At 32.1% G+C, this 24,249-nt stretch overlaps 1 protein-coding gene across 1 annotated transcript; it reads right to left on the bottom strand.

Annotated features, from left to right (window-relative positions):
* Positions 1–1,488: 1,488 nt before the first annotated feature.
* Positions 1,489–19,966, bottom strand: LOTGIDRAFT_191781 (hypothetical protein; the record flags this gene model as incomplete). The annotated part of the gene is made up of 23 exons (XM_009060428.1): positions 19,913–19,966; positions 19,543–19,617; positions 16,517–16,558; positions 16,179–16,247; positions 13,722–13,852; positions 13,298–13,409; positions 12,820–12,859; positions 10,134–10,197; positions 9,705–9,780; positions 9,266–9,408; positions 9,058–9,092; positions 8,707–8,822; positions 7,938–8,015; positions 5,447–5,566; positions 5,002–5,072; positions 4,344–4,466; positions 3,923–4,010; positions 3,683–3,730; positions 3,201–3,275; positions 2,909–3,008; positions 2,449–2,561; positions 2,091–2,236; positions 1,489–1,588 (listed from the first exon to the last, which is right to left on the bottom strand). Coding segments are annotated over exons 8-23 (1,467 nt in total), but the record flags the coding sequence as incomplete, so codon positions are not given.
* Between the last annotated feature and the right edge of the window lie 4,283 nt (positions 19,967–24,249).

The raw sequence follows: 24,249 nt of genomic DNA on the forward strand, positions 1-24,249 counted from the left end.
GATAAACAGATTTATTATATATGTTATCTTTCCATTCATCATCATCATCATCTCAATTCACTATAAGTCTCAGAACCATTTGCAAAATCATACATAAGTTAAACGAGCAAAGATATTTCTGCAAATACAGAGACAATTCAAAACACGAACACAAACAATTCTTGATAGCACTTGATTTGAGAGTTCTTATTTCAATTCTGCCTTCAATCAAACGGTACAGAACCAGAACATGTTACATTCAAAATTTTCCTGCTATTCCTTTCCCCGCCATTTTAAGAAATCAACAATTGAGCAGTGTCCATTTTATATGAGGTAGAATAAATAGTATGAAACTATACAAGCCAGATTCAAGCCAGCATTTATTACTACTTAAACTACCTTAAAAATAACATGGACTGTTCATCTGAGTTTTGAATCTTCCCTGAATGTACAGAAATATTTTTGCTGCTATTAAAATCTCGAGTATCAATCCCATGTGCTATGTGGTCAAAGGCAACAACAGACTGTAGTTATCACTGGCAATAACCAAATACTGGTTACCGTGTCAACTGTTAGTGACCCTGATATATCTCAGAGTAATGTCCAATCAAAATGCAGTCATAGAACATGACTTAATATGTTTGAGATTGCGTCTGACTGAATATTAATAACCTTATGGTCACGTTTTATTCAGTTAAACATCTTTTAAAGCAATACCCTGTATAATTAATTTTAACTTTTTTTTGTTTACGTTAACAAATCGTGAACATTGTGCTATCTTCTCTGATTTGTTGTTTGTATGTTGGTTTAGGTGATGGTAACCTCCCCTTTCTCACTGGTAATGTTTAGTAAATTGATAGCCCCTCAACACTTTTTGAACTCTTCCAAAACTGCAAATCTCATATTCAACATCTTTAATAGAAGAGTTCATTCACTTAATAAAGGGGTGATTTTGATTGCCTGTCACATAATATTTCCCCTTCATTTGAACTATTTGGCTACCAACTTCTAACAACAATAATGAAAGTTCTCAGAAGAATTAGCTTTTTGTCTTTGAATCTTTAAGAGAGTTCACAAACCATTCTATAAGTTAAGAAACAAAGATGTCTTGGTTCATTGAAGTGATAATAGACACGACAAAACTTGAGAAAAGTTGTTGGTTTTTCCTGAATGGTATAAATCTCATGTTTACTCGTAACAATTTAAAATGCGAACTACACACTCGTTCATCTTATTCCTCAAACCAGCTGCATTGAATCATCAACAAGCTGACATACAACACATTGAGTATATGAATAGCGCCAGATTAGCAGCCTTATTCATTCTGCAATCCAAAGCGAGGAAAATTCAAAAATAAAATGCATCAGTTAGCTTCAAATTGATCAGTTGCAAGTTCTACCGCCCATTTAAAGCATTAGCACGATTTAAAACTTCAATATCTGTATCATCCGTATCTAAATCAAGGGCAATAATTTGTTCTATACTAAGTTGCTGGGTACTATTTCCACGACGTAAATTCAGTAATTTTCCTATCCTCTCCCAACGACTTCGATTGTCCAAAACATTTTTCAACACCTCATCCATGGGTGGGAAGATTTTTGCTAAAATTCTAAAAAAGAAATAAAAAGATAAATAATTGAATTACATTAACAAAGTATCCAAACAGTGAAAGCCAAGAACTTGTCATAAAAAAATTGCTGTTCTTATCGTTGAAATCCTGCTCTATCAATATAGATGATACACCGGTTCACTTTATCAAAATAACTTCGTATGAGACGAATTTCAACCAATCAAAACAATCCTTTTCATGCCAGAGGAGTGTCCCGTTTTCACAAGATATTAATGATTTGACAGTATTATTAACAGAAGCAATTCCACCTGCTGGACATTTATTTGCCCCTTCCTTACCCCCCCTTGGTCTTGCTTAACTCACTCAGTGCTCAGTTGCCCCTTTCCCCTTACCTTTTCATCTTTCCCTCCATTACCCCTGGTTCCCTTAAACTTACTCATAAACTGGGAGTGCTATATTGTCTAAGGTGCTCAATTCCCCCTTTCAACCCCCCTTCCCTTATCATCCCTCCCTAGCTTACCGCTGGTTCCCCTAAACTTACTCATAAACTGGGAGTGCTATATTGTCTAAGAAACTGATCTGTAAATCAGGAATACAAGCTCTATCTCTGTCCATCATCTCCAGGGGATTCTGTCCCAGAGCTTTCTCTAAATCACCTTGAGAGAAGAATTCTTGATAAACTAAACTCTGAAATAGAGAAGACACATAATCATAATAACATCCAAACACTGTGGGTATTCCATCTCAAGTTTATATACATTTAATCACTTTAAAAGGCATCTTTTTGTATCTATGACTGTTTTCAAAATGTGTACCACTTTGAATAAAAGTGTAGGACCTACTTGGAAGGGTGAACCACCATGAAGGTAAGAAATGGTAAAACTGTATGAGGTACTTACTGCAATTTTTTTTGTATTATTCCAATTTTTAGTTTGATCAGAAAGATCACAGGCTGTCATACTCAAACATAACAATAATTTAACATCACGATTACTGTCCTTGTTATAACCATCTGAAATTATCATCAATAATAGGTATTAGAACACAGCAATTTCCAACAAGTTTACATAAGGTACCTTAGTAAGTATTCTCAAAATGATGTAAGAGCTAGGATATCCTAGAAATAGCTATTCCACTTCAACTATGCGTTCAGGACGTCACTAGTGATGTCATAAAACCTTTACGTTAAGTGGCATTGCAGGAACCACAGACGTCTGATTGAAAATTGTAATTGAGCAAATTGATGTTATCAGTGTCCACGATACATATAAAAAGTTTAGTAAACCTCTTTACAATCCTTTTAAATACAAGGTATATATTTGAAATATTAATAAGTAGAAGAACAATATAAAATCTTACTATTAGCTATTTCTTTAAGAGATTTGAGAATTCTCAGATGATGAGCTAAATCTGTAGCTAGAATAATATCTCTCATTAGATCTAACACTTGTGTATAGTGCTGAAATAAACAGATTAATTACTGGTAATCTTATATACAGGTTAATATAGCCTACAATATATTGGTTATCAAAAATTAACATGAAATGTCCTTTTCCTTTATTTTTGATTTCAGGTTTAATTTTGATTCAGATTGTTAGTACTAGGTTTATAAATGACAGATAGTAAAAGACATAATGAAAAATAAACTTACAGCACTAGAAAGATTTTCAAAGATATTGCAACCCTCTGTATTTAAAATACACATACTCTGAGCAAAATGATGACGCTGAAATTTCAAAAATATAGATCTTATTGGTTCGAAGCAAAAATTACACTGTTAAAAATCTTAAAAATTGACTTAGTGTTTAAGTCAAATGAGAATGTTACTCAAAAAAAGCAGAGGCCAGGGGCCAAGAGCCTTGGGGCAGAGGCAAGAACTATTCATTATAGTATAAGCAAAATGTGCAACAGATTCTCTATACACAACGATAAATCAATTTAACTAGGTAAATATTGAAACACGCTTTAAGCATTTTTCAATAATAACCTGTAATTTGATGGATTTATCAGATTATAGAGGGATTCTGTTGTATAGATCTGACATCAGGTAAATCCAACTGATGAATATCTGATGATCATCTTCAAGAGATAGTATTCCTTTAAATAAGCATGATGTTAGATTCAACAACCTACCTCCATGACAGAACCTTCAGAACTGTACAGAGCTGCTAACACTGATTGCTGTAAAGTAAGAATAAAACTATATTCCAAATATCAGAAAAAAGGAGGTTTTAGTCTACTCTTGTTCGATTTCCAACTGTTGAGGTATCTTTAACATTCACAGCCTGTAGCACACGGCTTGTCTTTATTGTCTAATCTGAACGATCATGTAAAATAAAGAGTATATTATAATAATTATTATAAGAAACTTACCGATTCAACTTGGAAGGAATTAGTTGTACCTCGATGATCTATATCATGACATAAACACGATACAAACAACGCAAACACTTCAATATCACTGAAATAATATATTGTAATATTGTCTTAGTGATGACCAATAGTAAATATGAGTAACTAAGACAGAGATTAACTATTCTATATGGATTTTACCCATCTAAAGATACAAGAAAGGTGACTATTGCAGTCAAGGTATTAGACACAGTTTGTAATAGCTTGACATCGGAAAGAGCCATCCATAAATAAATTCCAAATTGTAATTCTAAAATATCTACCATTTGTCCCAAAATGCGAAGAACAGAAATTGAAATAAGAATGGCTAAGAAAGTTTTGTAAGATCTTTGAGGGAAATCTTTATCTATTGTAAGATACAATAAAGTTGAACTGAACTCACCCTAAAATTTTCTCCAGCTCCAAATTTTTGATCATCAAATAACAGAAATGAGCAACAGAATAAGCATGCATCCAATTATGATATGGAGGATTTCTATAGCCTCTTTTTACCATTAACGTAAACCTGGAAAAATTTCAAAAAACACATAATGCGAATAACAGAATAAAAAACATGAAATAAGTCAGTTGTCTAAAGATCTCATAGGATGAAACACTGGGTAACAACATGTTTCAATATATAGACACAGCTTTATAGAACAACAATCACTGGTTAAACCCCCAGTAATTGTTATTCCATAAAGCTGTGTCTATATATTATATTCACAATTGATAAACGCAATTCAAAGGCTTTAACATGTTTCAGGTTCTGTTTTAACACTTCTGATAAAATACATTATAAATTATAAATATTTTGATGCCTGGTACTTCTGAAACTTGACCAGGCCACACATTCTCGAAACTATCTTAGCGATAGGATGTCCTAGGTTCATATGTTCTAACATGGATTCTAGGACATCCTAGTGCTAAGATCGTTTTGAGAATATGTGGCCAGCTATCGGCTTTCACCCGTTATACCTAATTTTCTCCTGAACATCCTATATATAGTCAGTGACTGTAGCTGTATCTCTCATTAATTCAGATAAAAATTAAAGACAAACCTAATCAAACAATCTTTTTTTATTCTCCATTTTGATACGAAACCTAAATCTTCAAACATACTAAGACAAGCCTGAAACATAATACAAAATTCTAGATCAATCTACCCCCAAAATAATCGTTAATCTTTCCTAAAACAAAATCTTACAATCAGGGGACTTACACTTTTTAGTGTTCCTGCCATCTGATTGGTCAATCACTAAAATTGTTTTTAAATTTAGTTTTATTATCCAATCAGATAACTGTATTTCTTAAAATGTAGATTTTATTTTCAGTAAAGTTTCAGAGAATAAGGCCCAGCTCTTAAAGAATTTGCTGCAAATTCCAATCATAAATTTTTTGAGAAAGAGAAACAGGTCAAGGACATCTCTATGCCAACCAAGAACTTATTTCTATTGTAACATATAGACTTATGAAAGTTCAAAAATAATAAAAATGTGACCTTACCCTAGTGGTTTCATCTTCTACTAGAATTCTAGGTGGGTAGGAAAATTTGTCAAAATCTGGATGTATCTGTAACACTGGTTTAAAATCATCATCAAGAAGAGTAACTTCATCATCTGTCACCTAAATATTATTAAATTTACATCATTAAGTTCCAGTTATTACAGCCATTCTTCAATGCATTGTTTATTATAATCCTGACATTTTCGTATCCCAGCATTAAATAATATCGGTAGTTATATAAGATTTGAACAACATATAGAATCGAGGAGTACATACAACAAAACAACTGGTAGTTATAGTATCGAATCAAATGAGGCGTGGGATTTTGATAGAATTTTAAGATTCTGAATTCACTTATTTTCATGGAACTGAATTTCATGGTTGTGGGGACACAATTTTTAGATTTCTAGTTTTTCTAACATACTTTTTATACCATCAAAATCCTTGGATAACAATTTAAGACATTGCAGGTCTATGTTAATCCACTGATATCAATTAATATTATTCACAGTACTACAATAATACTTGGAGGAGAGGTGAATTCATAGATCCTCAACACTACACTTCAACCAAGATAGATTTTGATATTTATGCACTAATAGGCCTTTTTTTTTCAATTTGCAATGTAATAAATCTTCGAATACTTCATCTATAATAAAACATTTGCAAAATGCAACAATAATAATTAAAAAAAAAATATGACAAATTCAACAATTTCAATGATAATTATCTATATTAGTATATGAAATTCAAAAGAAAGATACAAACACCAATAACCAAAAAAACAAACATTAAAAAATGCAAAAAGCCAAAAAAAAAAAAATCATTATCCGTTAAGAAAAATCAAAATTAAGAATGCAACTGTAATGAGTCAGAGTACCCCAAGGTAAAAATTCATGTTTTCAATTTTTGAAGTCAGTAATTTAAAGGTGAAGCATCAAGTCTATAAATTTTGTCTTTTTTTAATAACCTCTCCCCACCCCAATTACTATACTGAAGACCCTTTTCAATGTCTATGTGTCTAATCGGGCCTTATATCTTGAAATTAGTGATGTCATCAAACAGTTAGTTTAAGTGGATTTGCAGAAACAACAGACGTATGATTGAAAATAGGAATGGTGCCAATTGATGCTATCAGTGTCCCCTTTAATTAGGTATTTTTAACTCCTTGATCGTAGTCATCCAATTAAGAAAGTTTACATAGTGTCATTGGTAACGTGTATCTCAAATGAAAGTAACATTGTTATTGTTATTCTGTTACTGTCAATTGTTATTGTTATTCTGTTACTGTCAATTTGTCATTGTTATTTTGTTACTGTCAATTGTTATTGTTATTCTGTTACTGTCAATTTGTCATTGTTATTTTGTTACTGTAAATTGTTATTGGAATAACTAGTAAAATATTAGTAGAAACTTTACCTTCATATGATAAATGACGAGTTCATTAGAGAGTCGTGAACGATGATGTGCTTCTTGAGCTTTTCTATACATTAAACACTAGATCACCACAAAGAACATAAAGATAACATTAAAAATATGCAAACAAAAAAAATCTACACAGAAAGCCTAATACCAAATAAAATATTCTACACAGAAACCTAAAACCAAAATGAATACAAGAAAATCACACTTTCAATCTTTATTTCAAATTTTGGTACTTTAACTTTGACTTAATTTACAACCAAATTATAATGATTGTAAAGTCTAAACATATAGAAATTTGCATTTATTGCAGTTATTTTGAGAAGTGTGTTGAAAAGCTGAAATTGAGCTTTATCAGCATTAAATATAATCAAAATATTTTGAGGACTATACACCTTATACATCATGTTTCTTTACAACCAATTTTTTGATTATTTTGAGGCCAATATAGCTGCTTGTGTTCAAAGTGTTATAGAAAAACATGGTCATGGAATTGAAACTTTTTGTAAAAGAGAATAGAGAATATTAAAATTAAAATAAAAATTGAAATATGATTGTTGTTATGGTGACAATAAAAAAGGGTGATATCTAAAATATAAAATATACAAATTACGTCAGAGCTAATTTACTGTAGAAAGCTAACTGAGTTTCCTCCCTTTTTACAAGGAATGACGATCCCTTTTTATGATAATGAAAGTAATTTTCAGATTTAAAAGAGGTCTAGATGTGGGTTTCATGTTAAAATTTCTGTTTTTGTATCATCCCTAATTCTAACTCTTTCAGACCGGAATTTCATTCAAAAAAAAACCGAAACAGAGTCTGATAATTTTCAGCCAAAATGAGAATTGGAGTTGAATATGCAGCTGGAACCTGGATGAAAATTAATTGACACGATTTCATTATCTGTTGTTTGAAGTATAAAATCAGGAGAAATCCCAAGCTAACTTTATACAAGAAAAAGGAGATAAAAAATAAAAAAGACTAAATAATAGTGGATAAAGAAGTCAAGGTTATCATGCCAGCCAGCTACGATGATAAAACAAGTCATGTGACATGTAGGGCTAGATACCTTCATATGATACATCATTAGTTCGTTTATCAAACTGTTTCGAGACTGGGCATCGATCATCTTCTGATACATTAGTGACTACAATTGGCAAAATGACGTGAAAACTTGGGGCACATTTTTGGACACATTATCAAATAATAGGTCAAACAGAGACAAATTGATCATTCTTTGAAAAGAAAAGACATTGGGCCTTTGAAATAAAATAATATATATTTGTCAGTCTGTTAAGACTATATATAACAATATATTAATCTTTAAACAAATGTAATAACTGAAAAATAAACATGTTATGCCATATATCCTGAGGAAAAAAAATATTAAATGTTTGTCCTAAAAAAATGTTCAGAAGTTAACCAACAAAACATGGGCACAAAAAGAGCCTGTTTACATGATGCACTTATCAAATCAAAAATTTGCGATACGATACGATACGATCTGTATCTACTAATGAATTTATTAAGAAAATATCAATGTCATATGTGCACACGTCAAAGAAAATTTATTCAAGCTTTAAGTACTACAAAAATTTCTAATTTCTCCTGTAAGGCTACACTTCAAAGAGTGTGATGAAAGGGAAATAACTGCATTACATTGCCTGGACAATCAGTGTGCTCCCTATACAAGGGCACACTCATGTAAGTCAACACTCAAAGGTCCTAATGAAGGGAAATAACTGCAATACAGTGATTGCATTGATAGTTGACACGCTAAGTCAACACTCAAAGGGTCAAAAGAAAGGGAAATAACTCAGTTAGAAGTTAATACTCACATGACTAATACTAATACAACAATAAACAGCGAAAGCTGAGGCAATATCTTCATCAAACTGAGTAAAACATGGTCCTGTTTTCTTATTACATAGTTGAGCTACCCCTAAAACCACCTCTAGAAATATATATTAAATATTACATTAATTACTGAGGCCTTATTCTCAAAAACTTACCTTGACATCAGAATGACAGAATACCAGGGTTCCTACCAATGTAGATGTTTCACAAAGTGTCCATTAAAATTTGATTTACTTGGATTGTACTAAAAATAAGGAAGTCTCTAGGCCTTTCATTCAACATCAGGTGAAAAACTGTAACTAGTTAAAGACAAAACAAAACTCAGTACTTACCATCTTCATTTTTAATTGGAAAACATAAAATATTTCTGAAAAAAAAAAATGTTTTTAAATAAATAATAAAAGCATAATAAAACTGAGACTTAATTCACTTTGTAGAAAATGTTGGTATCATCCATGAAAAAAAGAGAACATACTGCTGGTGGAAACACAGTTATAACAAGCTGTATTATTAAGTTATTAAAGTATTCAATATACTTACCTGGTTCTAAATCCAGTGGAATCATCAATACCTCTATAAAATAGAGGATGAGAATAAGCATCTTTTATATTCAATAGTTGACCTGATGTAGCAACATGTCCAGCTATACCCTGGGTCTTCGGTAGAATTATTTCTTGTTGAGCCTGAAACATGTAATGAAATGAATGGAGTTTTACATCCTACTCTTCTCTACCTTATTGGTCTAATGAAGACAAAGGTCTGAAATAAAAACAGGCTAGAAGATCGCGAGCTAAGGTGGTAATACATGAGAAACAGTGTGGGATTCTAGATGTGAACCTTAAAACCTAAGTTTAAGTGGGATTAAACGAGGGTCGGCAGACAGTGTGAGATTCTAGATGAAAAAGAGAACAGTAGAAACCAATCATGGCTATATCATTTTGTTTCTGTTTTTTCTATGGGTAAAAGAAATGGAGTTTACCTGTGAATCTACAGCACTGATTCCATCAAAGACTTTAGCTACTAATTCATCATCATCAATCAAAAACACTGAACATCTAAAATAATAAACATATCACTTAGTTCTTTAATATCTTTTATAAAATTACTCAATCAAAATCATTCATTGTTTTGTAATTATTGAAGTCAGTCACAGGGGACCCTAGCTACAATCCAATCAAATCACTGCATTTACAAACTTCAGTGATACAAGAAAAGTGGCCATTGGAGTTAAGGTATAAGACGAAGTTTGTGAAGGCTTGACATTGTGAAGATGCTAAACAAGAAAGGTGGTTATTGCAGTCAAGGTACAAGTACGAAGTTGGTTATAGCTTGAGACTGTGAAGATGTATAACTGTCAGCACAATGCAGGTCAAAGTTCAAATTAAACCACTGTAAGAAAGAGACTTACCTTTCAGCTTGAGTAAGATTTCTGGCTTCTTGCATAATTTCACGTAATAACTTGGTTAAATCATCTATAAGAAGAAAATAATAATATCTTATAATCTGCGTATGAAAATAAAAAATTTGGGTGCATTGACTGGTGGACAATATATTTCTAATAACGGGAAACTATTTAGAAATAAAGAGTCGTTTTAATGTATAGTATTTAAATGGTGCGTGTGTGAAATTAATATTTATCTGAATATATGTATACTGGAAAAACATTTAGAATAAAAAATGAATTATGAATATTATTTATAAAAGAAACTTTGAGTGTTGTCTGATCACCTTAAGGAAAAATAAAACATCTTTAAATCAACATGCGATCAACAAATCTAGAGAATTTAAAATATATTATCAACATCAACTAAAAACAAATCAACATCTTAGAACTTTGAACTATAAAATTCTTATTATCAACAAGAGGTCTGTTGTCCAAAAACTCACAGCTTGTGATCTAAAAAATTCAATAAATCTTATTGGTCAAATATCTTGAGATCAACCAATCAGAATTGTAGTTTTGTATGCTTTGTGTGTGATCATCTTAAATTTATGACGTTTCTGACAACAGACCCAACTTGAACATATCAACTCAAATCTTCCAACTTTGAACTTTGAACTCCCAACTTCAATTTTTGAACTATCAATTGACCTACTTTCTATCATGGAGTTGACGCTTACAGTTGGAACCTGATTTTTCAGCAAGTATTTAGTGTGTTCATTACTCTTTATCAGAGATTTTAATTTCTGATTAGGATGAGAGCTCAATTGAGTCCAAGACTTGACATCTTTGAGGACGACCTTATGGTAAAAATTCGTGTCAGCATCTTCCACAAATATAACCTGATCTTGACTTACAGAGCATGTTAACGTTGCTTCCAGTTCACTTCTAGCTGCTGATTCTCTCTCAGATTCAATAAATTTGAATATCAGGTCAGAATCATCTATGTCCAGCTTGGAACCAGAACTAATAAATTTTTGAATAAATGGTTCACTGAAGGATGTCTGAGCAGACGGATAAGTGGACACGCCATTTGATGGATCATTTCCTGGGAGAAAGGTGTCAGAGCGGCTTTGTTTACTGGCTAAAGTGATGTCTCTTAATGCTGTGGCGTACGGTTTGAATGGTGATCTACGCACATCGTCATCAGTATAGAAATTTGCGTCTGCAGTTTCTTTGGCATCACTGGCATAATAATATTCAGATGTAGGGGTGACTGATCTGTCGCTTTCCTCGTAAGCATTGTAATACATGGAGTTGGGCGTTAAAGATCTTCCAGGGCGATCTGGTATTTCAGTGTAGCCTTTGTCAGAATCTTCATCAAAGTCTTCCTCTGTTTCAAAATCCTCCTGGACTTCTTCGTCTGTGACGAACATAGAGTTAGCAGTGGTGGATCCTTCTGCTAGTTCTGATACTGTGTCAGCCATAGAGTTAGGTGTAATGGATACTTCTGCTTGTTCTGATACTGTGTCAGCCATTGAGTTAGGTGTAATGGATACTTCTGCTTGTTCTGATACTGTGTCAGCCATAGAGTTAGGTGTAATGGATACTTCTGCTTGTTCTGATACTGTGTCAGCCATAGAGTTAGGTGTAATGGATACTTCTGCTTGTTCTGATACTGTGTCAGCCATAGAGTTAGGTGTAATGGATACTTCTGCTTGTTCTGATACTGTGTCAGCCATAGAGTTAGGTGTAATGGATACTTCTGCTTGTTCTGATACTGTGTCAGCCATAGAGTTAGGTGTAATGGATACTTCTGCTTGTTCTGATACTGTGTCAGCCATAGAGTTAGGTGTAATGGATCCTCCTGGATGATCTGGTAGCTCTGTTACAGAATCTTCATCAGCTTTTTCCTTAGTGTCAACCTTGGAATTAGGAGTTGTGGATCTTCCTAGGTTTCCTGGAAGTTCCGTGACACCTTTAGCAGAATCTTCATTAGCCTTGGGTGTTAAGGATCTTTCTGGGTATCCTGGTAGTTCTGGGAAGCCTTTGTCCGAATCATCATCAGTATCAGTTTTAGAAGCAATATTTGAAGTGATGAATTCCACCTCACTATCATCAAGAGCAGGGAAATACATGGAATTCGGAGTCAGAGATCTTGGTCGTGGTGGATAATTCATGGGTAGCGGAGTAAAATACTCCTCTTTACGACTTACATTTGATAGTGGACTTCTCGGAGTGTACACGGATCCAACATAAGTGCTAGTACCAATACCACTGCCATTTATGATGGACGCATTTGGCGTTTCATCGTTATCAGAATATTCAGGTAGATTAAAAGCAAAACCTTTATTAAAAGATGAAACATCAGCCTGTTGAATCCATTTGGGAGACATGAATCCAAAGTTGTCCATTCGAAGGTCTTCTCTGTTGACAGACGGTGTCAAGGCTTTCTTGCTGGATACTGCTTCTTGTTTAAATGGTGTCCTCAAGAAAGAAGTCGTTCCTCTCCTTTTCTTACTGGTATGTGTTCCCTTGCAGAAAACTTTGGCAGGAGTTGTGGCATATTGTACTTCCTGTACATATCCCAGTGGTCGTGGAATCGAAATTGGCATAAATATTGGTCGTAGACTCTCGATATTCATTGTGTACAAACCACACTTTACTACTGGAGAATCAAGTCTAGAGATAGAATAAACATACAAGTACTCACCAAGTCTCGTGAATAACTTTCTAGCTACATGTAATAAAGCCTGTAAAACAAATAATAAGATTTAGAGATCTGCCGTCAGGTCTTTTAAGCTAACGTATCCAAAATACAGGACCAATAACCGAATTTCTAAGTCTTAACCCTACTTCTAAGCCATGAGCTGGGACCATGAGCTGGGACCATGTCCTTGGTGTATCGGACCTAATTCTGACCCATGTAAAATAAATATTTTATTATCATTATCAGTAATAACCAAATTTGATATAACTAGTCAGAGGAAAAGGTTGCCATGCTGTCTTCATAACCGGCTTATATCTCATATTTTCACAGAACTGAATAAAAAAACTCAACATTATGAGCTCCTTTGAGGATTTTGAGTTGATAAACCCAGTCCTACAGTAACACATACAAAATATTAACGAAGAGAAGGAATGCCTGTCAACTGTTGCTTGTTTCCTGAGTAAGAAATTAGCATTGTTACCTGTGTTTGATTTTTGAGTTTTCGCTCATTTTGAAAAGCAAGTGTACTGGTTAAAACTGTAGCTGTATATTGAAAACATTTTCTAATTGCTTGTACATCATCACCACAAAATCTATAAAAAAGATTAAGTAATATACTTTCATAAATTCATGCAGTTGTATTTTGGCACCAATAGGTTTTAATTTCTTCATAACCTCAACTCTTGTCTAAATTAGCCTGTTTCTGTGAATGTTTTAGCATCTTACAATTACAGAACTGTAATTTGGCTGTATTTGACAGTAATAACTGTTTTTTTTAGAAAATATTTACCACTTAATTGATAACATATCTGCATTTTCATGTTTAAAGGTCAACCTCTGAAGGGACATTCACAGCGATCACAAGTTGCGATCACAAGTTGCGATGATAAAAGCTGTAATCTTACCTGTCAGCCCCTCGTTTATTGACGACACAAGCCAAAGCTATCAGATCTTCAGCACCTTTCCTTCGTACTGGTACACATAGAAATGAGTTTATGTTATTCCCATAAATATCATAGAGTTCTTGTCTGTTATCCTAAAAACAAAAATAAAAAATAACCAATTTTTTTCAGTTATTTAATAACCTTTTTATCTGATCATTTTATTTTAGAAACTTTGAGTTGTAAATTGAAATAAATAAAGTGTTAACAGAGACAAGCCTGTCAAACGCCATTTTGAGCATTAGCGCATGAGTCAGCCTCTAGCCCCGCCTATCAAATACCACCCCTTGACTACATATTCATTCAATGGGCTATATTCCACAGGATACAAGAATATCATTGTTATGCAGACTAAAAATATGAAAAAATGGTTTTTTGATCCAGAATCTCATCTTCAACAAATTTAAATTTTTTTTCCTATCAGGTATAGGATTAATATACATCTTTTGTACAACAGCATTTTATTTTTTTAAAAATTCCTTTTACCCAGACATGATAGCTTTAATATTGTTATTCTTCAAATTTTGTTATTAGATTAATAAATGGCAGGGTAAGATTACAAATCAAAAATTGACAATATTATCAATATATAACAGAATTTAACACAATATATTTTATTGATTTTTACAAATTTTGACAACTTAAAATATCAAGAAATTTCATTTGTCTGTAAAATTATAGATTTTTAACCGTATTTGAACTTTGGTATTTTCGAGAATCTTAAACTTGGAGCATTTTGGAGAATTTCCAGGATGAACTTTGATATTTGTGTGATAATATCCAGGAGTCTAGAAGAGATAGTTATCCTACTGAACAAATAAAATATTAAAGTCATGGTAAGGTTTGAGAAATTTTAGTCAATTGATTAATGAACTCGTGAAGGCTACTTTTGAAATATTAACCGTAACATGATCTTGAATGCAGAAAAATCATCATTTTTTAGTCTTTTCTTTGAAATTCAATTAAGTTGCAATTTTACCACAATGGTCAAAACAGCAATCAAATGTTGAATTTAAGTAATACATACACAGAAAAGGCTAAGATGTTTAAACAAGCAGAGAAGATATTTCAGTAAACCCAAACTAGGTCTTGAATAAAATAGTTAGAGATCAATAGAATGTCTGGTTAAAGTAAATAAACTAAATGAGATGTAACATGGAAACACGACATTGTGGATAAGATGAGGTAGTGACGTACATCGAATATCTTATCACTAACATCATCATTCAACTGAATTCACACATTGATTGATTCTAACATAGACCAATAGATACACTAATAATTCAATATACTGCAGGTTGATTCAGATCTGAATTTCAACTAGGCTGATTAGAATCAATTGTAATTTACCAAACTTCTCAAATTTTGGAACAAATTTCAAAAAGATAATTTGGTAGTTTGATATCTCTACTCATTTTCCAGTATTTTAATCTGTCTTATCAAGGCTAATTGGTAGAAATCATAATTCAATAAACTATACAGCTTTTAAATAAAAAATAGTAGGCACAGTGCGATGACTGCAAGTTTAATTAATTTGATGCCGTCAAAAAATCCTTAAAGTTTCCATTAAGTATTGTTTTCTTTGTGTGTTGCATTAAGACTGTATGGTACATTACCGATTCTGATTCTGATTTCTGTAATGAGGCAAAAAATAACAAATAGTTCCAAAGCCACCTGGATTTATTATTCTTTTTTATTGATCTACAACAGTTCCAAAAATTCATTTTCAATTCTACCCCAAAAGATCACGTCAGATTATGAACTTATGGATTTTTTTAAATTTGTTACATCAATTCTGAAAGCTGAATTCCCTTCAATTAACTTTTCCTGTTTTTTTAATAATTTTCTTGGTTTCAATAAATAAATAGAATTGGATGGATCAATTAAGCAAACACATTAACAAATTACTGTGAAATATGTGGATAGAAAATATCATTTCCATGTCTTTGATCTATTTTAACATTAACATATTATTTACTAGTCTAACAAATTAACTCTATCTTCTCATTTTAAAAGTCACACTATCAAAATCAATATCTCTAGTTTTACTAAATATTTCTTTTAAAGTGGCCTTTACATCATAGCAATTAACATGAGTTGTCAGTTGTATTTAGAACTCGTGATCACTTTTATTATTCACAACCATATACAACTAGTATATTACTATGTTTTGAGGGCACCATGAAGTTTTGTGTTTATTTTCAAAAAATGATCAGATGTCAACACTTTTTGCACTATCACAGCATGTATTGTTTTTCTTTTCCATTGTTTTGTGTACCCTTCTTTTGCTTAGAGTAACAGTTTCTCTGCATCTCAAAAATTATGATCCTAAATGTGAAACGAAAGGGACTCAACCTCTCCCCCATATCAAATCTAACAAATCTAATACAGAAAGAAAAATCCAACACTATGGTACAGTACCTCTGGTAAATCATCTAAAGTTATGGAGGTTTTCTTGTCTAGGGCTGAGGCAAAACAACTTGACTGACCCTGAAATTATAACACATAATAAAATCAGAAGGGATTTGTATCTTTAGCTTCATGTTTCTAATTGGGCTAATGGAGACAGCAATGTGCAAGAATGAATTTTGACTTGGCAGAGACATTAGCTCTGTATCCTTTTTTTAATTATCAAATGTTTTTATTGTGTTCAAAGTCTGTAGCACAGAGGGCCTTGGTTTAATATCCTATCCTGATGAGGATATCAAATCCAAAACACATTTCATCATGAGAAGAGTTATTATCAATATAATACTTACAGGGAAGCGGATTTCTCCTTGTAAAACTTTACTGCCAACCACCTGAAGCAAAAGAGTAAGATTTAGCATAAATTTCAATCAGACTTTAGCTGAGTTTAATCATCTTCACAATGTACAGGTATAACAAACTTTGGTCTTATACCTTGACTTCCGTAACCACCTTTGTTGTATAAGGGAATCAGCCTTTGTTGGATTGTATGTCAATAAGAGTGCTCAACAGAAAGACTGTAAACAATAACCAATAATATTTGGTGTGGGGTAACGCAATCGACCAAGGTTCCTGAAAGGGGTAATAGATATGGATAATTTCACTCATATCTCCCAGGTCATTGAAAAATGTCTGCCGGTAAAACAATAAATTAAGAGCCCTGGACGTGACCTTGCAAAATACAGGCAAATTATCAGACCTGCTTAAACAGAAAAGGAATTTGAAAGGAATAAGTGCTGTGTGATGTCAGAGAGGCAATAATCCTTTTCATCCAATAACCTGAAGTATATTAGACCTAGAGCAATAAATCACCAATTTACAGTCGGTTGAAACGACCCTTCATAATATATTGATAGATTCTACTGATTCTATTATTCCTTCTTGTGCCTTTATTCACTTGCCGCTTCCACACGCTATTCATGTTTACCACTTTATATCCATCTTAGTAATCTCCACTACAGATAATAACAGGGCAATACAGGTCATGTTAATTACGGATTTTCTGAATTTCTAAAGATTTGGGGATCTAATGATTACTCTCAAAATTATACCTAAGATAAAATACAGTTTTATTGAACATTGGGAAAGGGATTTCATCACAATTCCTGTTTAAGATTAAAATAAAAACTTGGGTTTAAGAAAGAAATGAATCTATGCTGTGCTCAATGAGGATAAAATACTTAAAACAAGTAAAGCTCAGTATTCAGATTATATCAATTATATGAAAATAGATAGTGAGTAGTATAAAAAAAATAAAATAAAAAACTCAGCTTCACAAGTAACCTACTAAAGCTCCACATTATGTGCCTATCCCATGTTTCTTAAAAACATGGAAAAAATAGCCTACATTCTTGGCAAAAAATGACAAAATCTATCGTATTTAAGTGAATGATGGAAATTGCCCACTTAGACGTATTTTATGTGCATGAAAAGTTCAATATTTAGGTAGACGAAAGAGAAATTGGTTTGGAATTCAATACATAATTAGTTTAGTCGATGAAATTGACTGCATTTTCTATAGAAGGCAATTTATCTTAGAAGAAATAGCATCATTTCCTCTGATTTTATATTCCTGAAGACTCTTATAAGTTATAAAGTTCAATTGTTCATCATTTATATATCTATATTATCATCTTGATATTTAAAAAATATCGAAAACGTCTGAAAAACATGAACATTGTAAAATCATTGATTTGACTGTTTATAACTATTATTTTTTTGTTAAATACGGTACTTAAAATATTTTGTCTGTAAAAAATAATCTAAAGATAGCTTGCCAGGCATGGTAATATACACCAACTGGCAGCTTTGATTTTAAATAAAAATATTTAGCAGTACAGTAACAATCACCAGTATGAAATATTCATACACACACTTCTTTCAATTATTCAATACTTGCAAGTTTTGTACAAAATCTGACAAGAATTGAGTGCTTACAAGCTTAAAATTTAACATGTTTTCAAGATCAAGGGCAATAACTCATATAAAATATATTTATATATAAGGGTGTAATGTTAGAAATACCATTAGAACCTTCTTAGCCTATGCCTACAGACCACAGTTATAACAGTACCATACTGTAGCTATTTTTCCTATTTAGTCTGATCTAGTTAGTATATCTATTGATGACTAGAGATAAAGTGTTTTTTATGGTGGTATAGCATGATAGTAATAATGATCATTATCTAGTGGGAATCTATTTCTTATGTATAACAATATATATATATATCATCTATTACTACAATGTACTACACTTTAAGTGACCATAGCAATCAACAGTTGTATATGGTTGCAGTCATAAGTTTTGAATGCAACTTTCTTCAACTGAGTTGTGAGTTGTGTTAGGATCTCATGCCCACTTTCATTATTCACAACCATATACAACTGGTATATTACTATAGTTTGAGACACTTTTAACAAGTGTGAAAAAATCTCAGATTAGAACAAGTCTAAAAGCTAAATAAATAGAGCTTGGGTAGGTTAGCCTTCAACAAAAGGCACTGGCTGAAGATTGACATTACATCTAAAATGTTGCTGTGTAAATAAGACAGGTTAACGCTTGACATCCCTTTACTAAAATCATTGTTAAAGATGGGTTTCCTTATTCTTTTATTGTCAAATTAAGGAAACTATTTGATTAATTGGTGTTTCTAATGAATTATCATGTATTCTTAATCATATCATTATGTTCTTATTGCATATAATTAAGAGTTTTAACCAATCATAAATGCTCATGTATGTACAGTCTGGATAAAAAAAGAAGAAGACTTTTTGACCTTTCTTGATTGGTCACTCAATGGAATTCTGCTGGTAATTCTCTTCTAATTTAGCTAATTATGAATTATGGACATGTGAGACAAACTGGTATTTTTCCAAGTCATTAGAACACCTCTACTTCCTATTTATATAAGTATTAGCATTTTCACTTTTATAAATGAAAATAAGGGAACCCATCTTTAAGGCATGGAATCCCTTTTACCAATTTCTCCAAACACTATACTCAGTTAAACATCTAAACAAAGATTCTAGGCATATCCACTAGTAATTAAACTGTTGTAATAGGAGATCTATTCTCATCAGTTTAACATCATTATGTTTTTGACCTGATCAAAATATCTCAGAAGTCTCTGTCCAGACTGAAAGACTCTCATTTTCTAAAAAATATCTTTCGCCACCTTTTTGTCTGACACTAGAGTCTGATTCCTGCGGGAGAAAACATGAGAAGAAAATAAAGTATTATTTTCACACGAGGAAATTAAAAAGGAAACATTATAGACAAAGATAGTATACTGTAAAAAAAAAAAAAGACTTGACGTACCTGACAAAATAATTCTTGTGTGTCCGGAACAATGAGTAATAAAAACGCACTCTGAGCCTGGGTTCGTTGTTGTAACTAAACGGAAAGAAAGAAAATTAAAAAATTTATTGAGGTTCATGAATTTTTTGATGTCACTATTGCAAAAGCTGCTATTAATAATGGGCTAATGAAGACAGATAACACCATGCAGTATGGGAAATTTTCTAGGAAAGTACATTAGCCTACTCATTTTCAAACACAACCCATAACACAGGGAACTTCAGTTATTTTCCCTTTGGAACAACTTGAAGATTCTTTTTGAGCTGCCCTAGCAATAAAATGTTAATATGTAGGTTTATATTTTCCAGGTCGGCAAGGCAACAATACTTACATATTTGATAACTTTAATCTGCAAAGAGGCTGCATCTTGATCATAGAGTTCACCTGTAAATATATATTTAGTCTTGATTATCAGGACACTCGAAATAAGATACAATCTAAAATCATGATCAATGGAAAATTAATTGTTTACAAGATTTTGAAGTACTATGGCAAGAAACATTGGGCAAAATTCGTTCTAAAGTACCTTTCTTCCAATAGTAAGACAAAGGATGTTTTACCTAATAGACTAAAGTAAACCAAACGTTTAAAATCTCATATTAACTAGTATGATCATGCTTGCAAAATCTTTTATTTTTGTGGGGACTTATTTTTCCCAAAATGTCATGTGTCAGTCAATGCACCACTGCAAGTACCCTAAGGAATTTATAACACAATAGTAAAGAAAACTGGTTAAATACATCTAGAAAATCAATTTCCAAATCTTTTTTTTGTTAGATTCCACATGTAAATACATATAGTTTGCTGATTTGACTGTGTAGATTATTAGTATGGCCGTGGCTAGTGGCACAGCGACGGTACAGAAATGGGCATCAAAAAACATAAGGCCATCCCTACCTAACACTAACAAAGTCACTTAATATCACTTGACAATCAAAATAGCTTTACACTTTAACAAATCTATTTGGAATGAAGTATACCTAGACTTTGTTATTCTTGTTTAGCATGTACAGTCTGTGTTATTTCAATTCTAGATCATAAAGATTTTCAGACTGAGAATTTTACCTAGACAAATTTCATCTCTTTTTTATCTTTTGAGAGTCCACATAATATCAGTCTTTTGTTGAAGCTTCCAGAGAACACTACAAGGAAATTTATCTAGACTTCTGATTCTGTTTTTCAAATATTAACAGTCTGTGCCAGAGGCAGTCCTTTCAAGATTTTCAGTGCTGTTTTGAAACTGTTTTCATATTCTAATAAATATACCAAAAAAATCATTCTCTTGCCCCAAATTTTAACAAACCTTAAAGTCTCTCATCCCCCTTCAGCCCCCCTCCTCCCTCTCCATCTACTCAACTACCCTTATTCAGTTGTCATTCATTCAATCAACAGCCTAGAGTTAATAAAAGTATTCAATGATTTAAAGCCTAATAAAATTTTCAGTCAGTGGTAGAATATTTGAGCCTGGAGGCTGTGAGATGAGGTCGCGTCAATTTGACAAACAAGTTAACGTGATTGTGCATTGATTCAATGTAATAATAAAATTGGTGCGAAGGACCTATTACTACTACAGGCTATGATGAGAAGGAAATGAGCTAATTTACACCAGTAATTGACTTCTAGCACCCAATCAACATACAACTTCTTCAAATAGATTAATCCGAATCTTCTACGTGATATTTTTTATCATTTGGAATAAATTTCAGGTTTTTTTTTTTTATCAAGTAGAGTATTTTTCAGCTGTTAAAAGTATTGATCTTAATTATAGAATTTTTTCTTATAAATACTTTTCAAATTCTACAATTAGTCTTCAGTTACAACTGTCAGCTGTATTCATTACAAATGGCCATGAATCTCTAAATTTTAACAACAATACAATCAACTCCTTATTCTATTTTGTAAATGCAGATGTTTGTTTTGATTGTATGCTTGCAAATACAGTCAATCAGAAATAATGAAAACAATTTTGCTGTGGGTGTAATCGGGGCTGTATAGTGTTCCATCAAATCAAATCACTGCCAATCTACAGCCAATCAGAATCACTTTACAAGCGAGAATTGGCAGTCATAATCTCATTGGTCATAGCGTACTACTGTGGATTTTGCTATCCCACAATTCATAACAATATTCACACAGGTGTTGTGCATGACGTACTGTGATTGGTTAAAACGAACAACAACAGTACACAACCTTGGTATAAATCCTGTTAGATTACAATGGAGACAGATGAAAAATAGGAAACGAAATAGTAATATAAGTTTAATCAGATTGAGATGAGATTTGTGTAGGTATAAACTCAAGACAGTTTCGGATTAAAGAAAGAGATGATATCTCCCTCTGATAGAAGCCTGTGGGTATCTCTACATTTACGTAAATTTTATAACAATATAAACACACACGGTTTCATAACTTTCTTATATTTTCATCCATTCACTGACAGTTTATAGCCTCCAGTTATAATTTATCTCTACTTTTTATATAATTTAATAGCAAATAATAGAATTAAAGAGACAAGTCTTTATTTCAAATATAATCAATTTAAAGATACGTTCTAACGAAAAATTTATAGAGCAAGAAGAAATTTCAAGGATCAAACCCTGGCCACATAATAATAGAAATTGTGATTAAATCTTTCTATTTCATGATGGAATACAGAAATAAAGGGATACCTACCACAAAGTCCAATTAAAGATTCAATATGCGAATCAGTTTCACAAACACTTTTTCTTCTGATAGCAGTTGAACTTTTTATCAGTTGATAACATACTGATGTCTGTAAAATACCAAAATATGGGATGAAAAAAGATAAAATCAGGTTTTCATCAATTAAGATTCTATTCTATAGATAGATGAGGTATGGTTTTCTGTGTATATAAAAGAGGCTTTCCAGCTGTTTTTAATTTGCATCATTTAAATTTTACATCAGATGTTTGTGGTTTCTGTAGTTATAGAAACGCTGAACCGTATATTCTTCACTATCGCAAATAACATTGAAGAGTCTTTGCCATGGCTACGTCATAAAAATGCTTAGTTTTAGTAGTAGTGCAAGAACCACAGATGTCTTGACTGAATATCAGAATGGTGTAAATAGATGCTATCAGTGTCCCCAATACACTTAAAGTTTACAATCCCTTTAAAGTTTTATTCCCTACCCAGACAAATGAAGATGTAAGATTTCTCTGTAATAATTTGACAACAAGGTTTCTCATTGAACATAGAAAAATAAAAATGTCTCAATTATATTTATGGTTTCACAAATTGTACAATCTTTTTAGAAATAGATATTGTTAATTTCTTTTCCATAATTGACATTTAAAATAAATGATTGTTGCTTGTCTTTTACAGCTTCCAATAATGGTGAAGGATAGACACTGGAAATTAACATAGCATATAAAGGTTTCCTAGATATTATAAAGTGTTCTTATGATCTAGACTACATTGCTATTAAGTAGAAAGCTTGAACATTGTACTTTATATAGTACATTATTTCAATATTTTTAATAAAGATTTGAATGTTATTTAGTAGGATGGAATAATGGATGATTAGATTGGGCTGGAATTCTCAGACCTACACCTTTTTTTCTAATGTAAATTTTTGTGTTAAAGGGATTGTAAAGAGGTTTTCTAAATTGTGTATGGTTGTGGGGACACTGGTAGCATCATTTTGCACCATTCTAATTTTCAATCAGACGTTTACAAGTTGATATGGTACCTTGATTAAAAGGATATCAAAACCAAATAACTTAATAAGATTCTGTTAAAACTCTTGTAGATCTAGGTATAGCATTAATAAAACTAGCCACCTAAAAACAAGAGATTCTATCGACTGATAAAGATGTGTAGACACAATAATTAATAAAAGTAAATTATAGAGAGTAGAGTTGATGTTTATTTAGCTGTTGAGATAAACACTATTTCAATTACAATACAACCTCTACAAGTAGTCTGAATAACTCCTCTCAAGTTCTTAACAAACATTTCTCCTCCTTTCTTTCCTTTTCTCAAGTGGAAATTATTTTTCAATTCTCAATCTAAAATCATTTTTTTGTGGAACCGTGACATTTACAATGACCTTTTCATTCTTTTCTTTTCCAAATTTCACTTTTACAGATTTACTGAATGCAACGGAGGGAAACGCAATTTAAATCCTAAAATGGCTGCCAGATGCAACAACCAACCTAACATTGAGTTATTTCCTGCATGAACTGAACTAATGATCCACATCATGTACAAAATTTAGAATTATCAAAGCTACATATAAAAACTAATATTCCCCTTATATATGATCAGATCGTTTCAAATTGTAATTTTCTTCAAGGCAAGTTAGTATTGAAAGATGTTATCCAAGATGGCAGCCTTGAAATTCCCTAGATTATGCTGGAGACGGTAAAAGTAGAGTTTTGAAAGTTATATAGATCTCATTGATTTGTCTATCATGTAACATGAAAAACTTGTAGAAAATAGAAACTGTATATATTATTCAATAGGTTTATCGGTATTTTTCTAAGACAAACATAGGTCACTGTGACTTCCAACAATTTAGATAAAATTTCTCATGTGGAAATAAAACTAAAAATCACTGACTTGTGCGGAGTTCTGTCACAAATTTTCTCATTTTTGACAGATGTCATTTGCATGGGCTTCTACATTTTGCCTTTGAACTTTTTT

Source organism: Lottia gigantea (genome assembly GCF_000327385.1).
Source record: "Lottia gigantea unplaced genomic scaffold LOTGIsca_42, whole genome shotgun sequence".
Classification (NCBI taxonomy): Eukaryota; Metazoa; Mollusca; class Gastropoda; family Lottiidae; genus Lottia; species Lottia gigantea.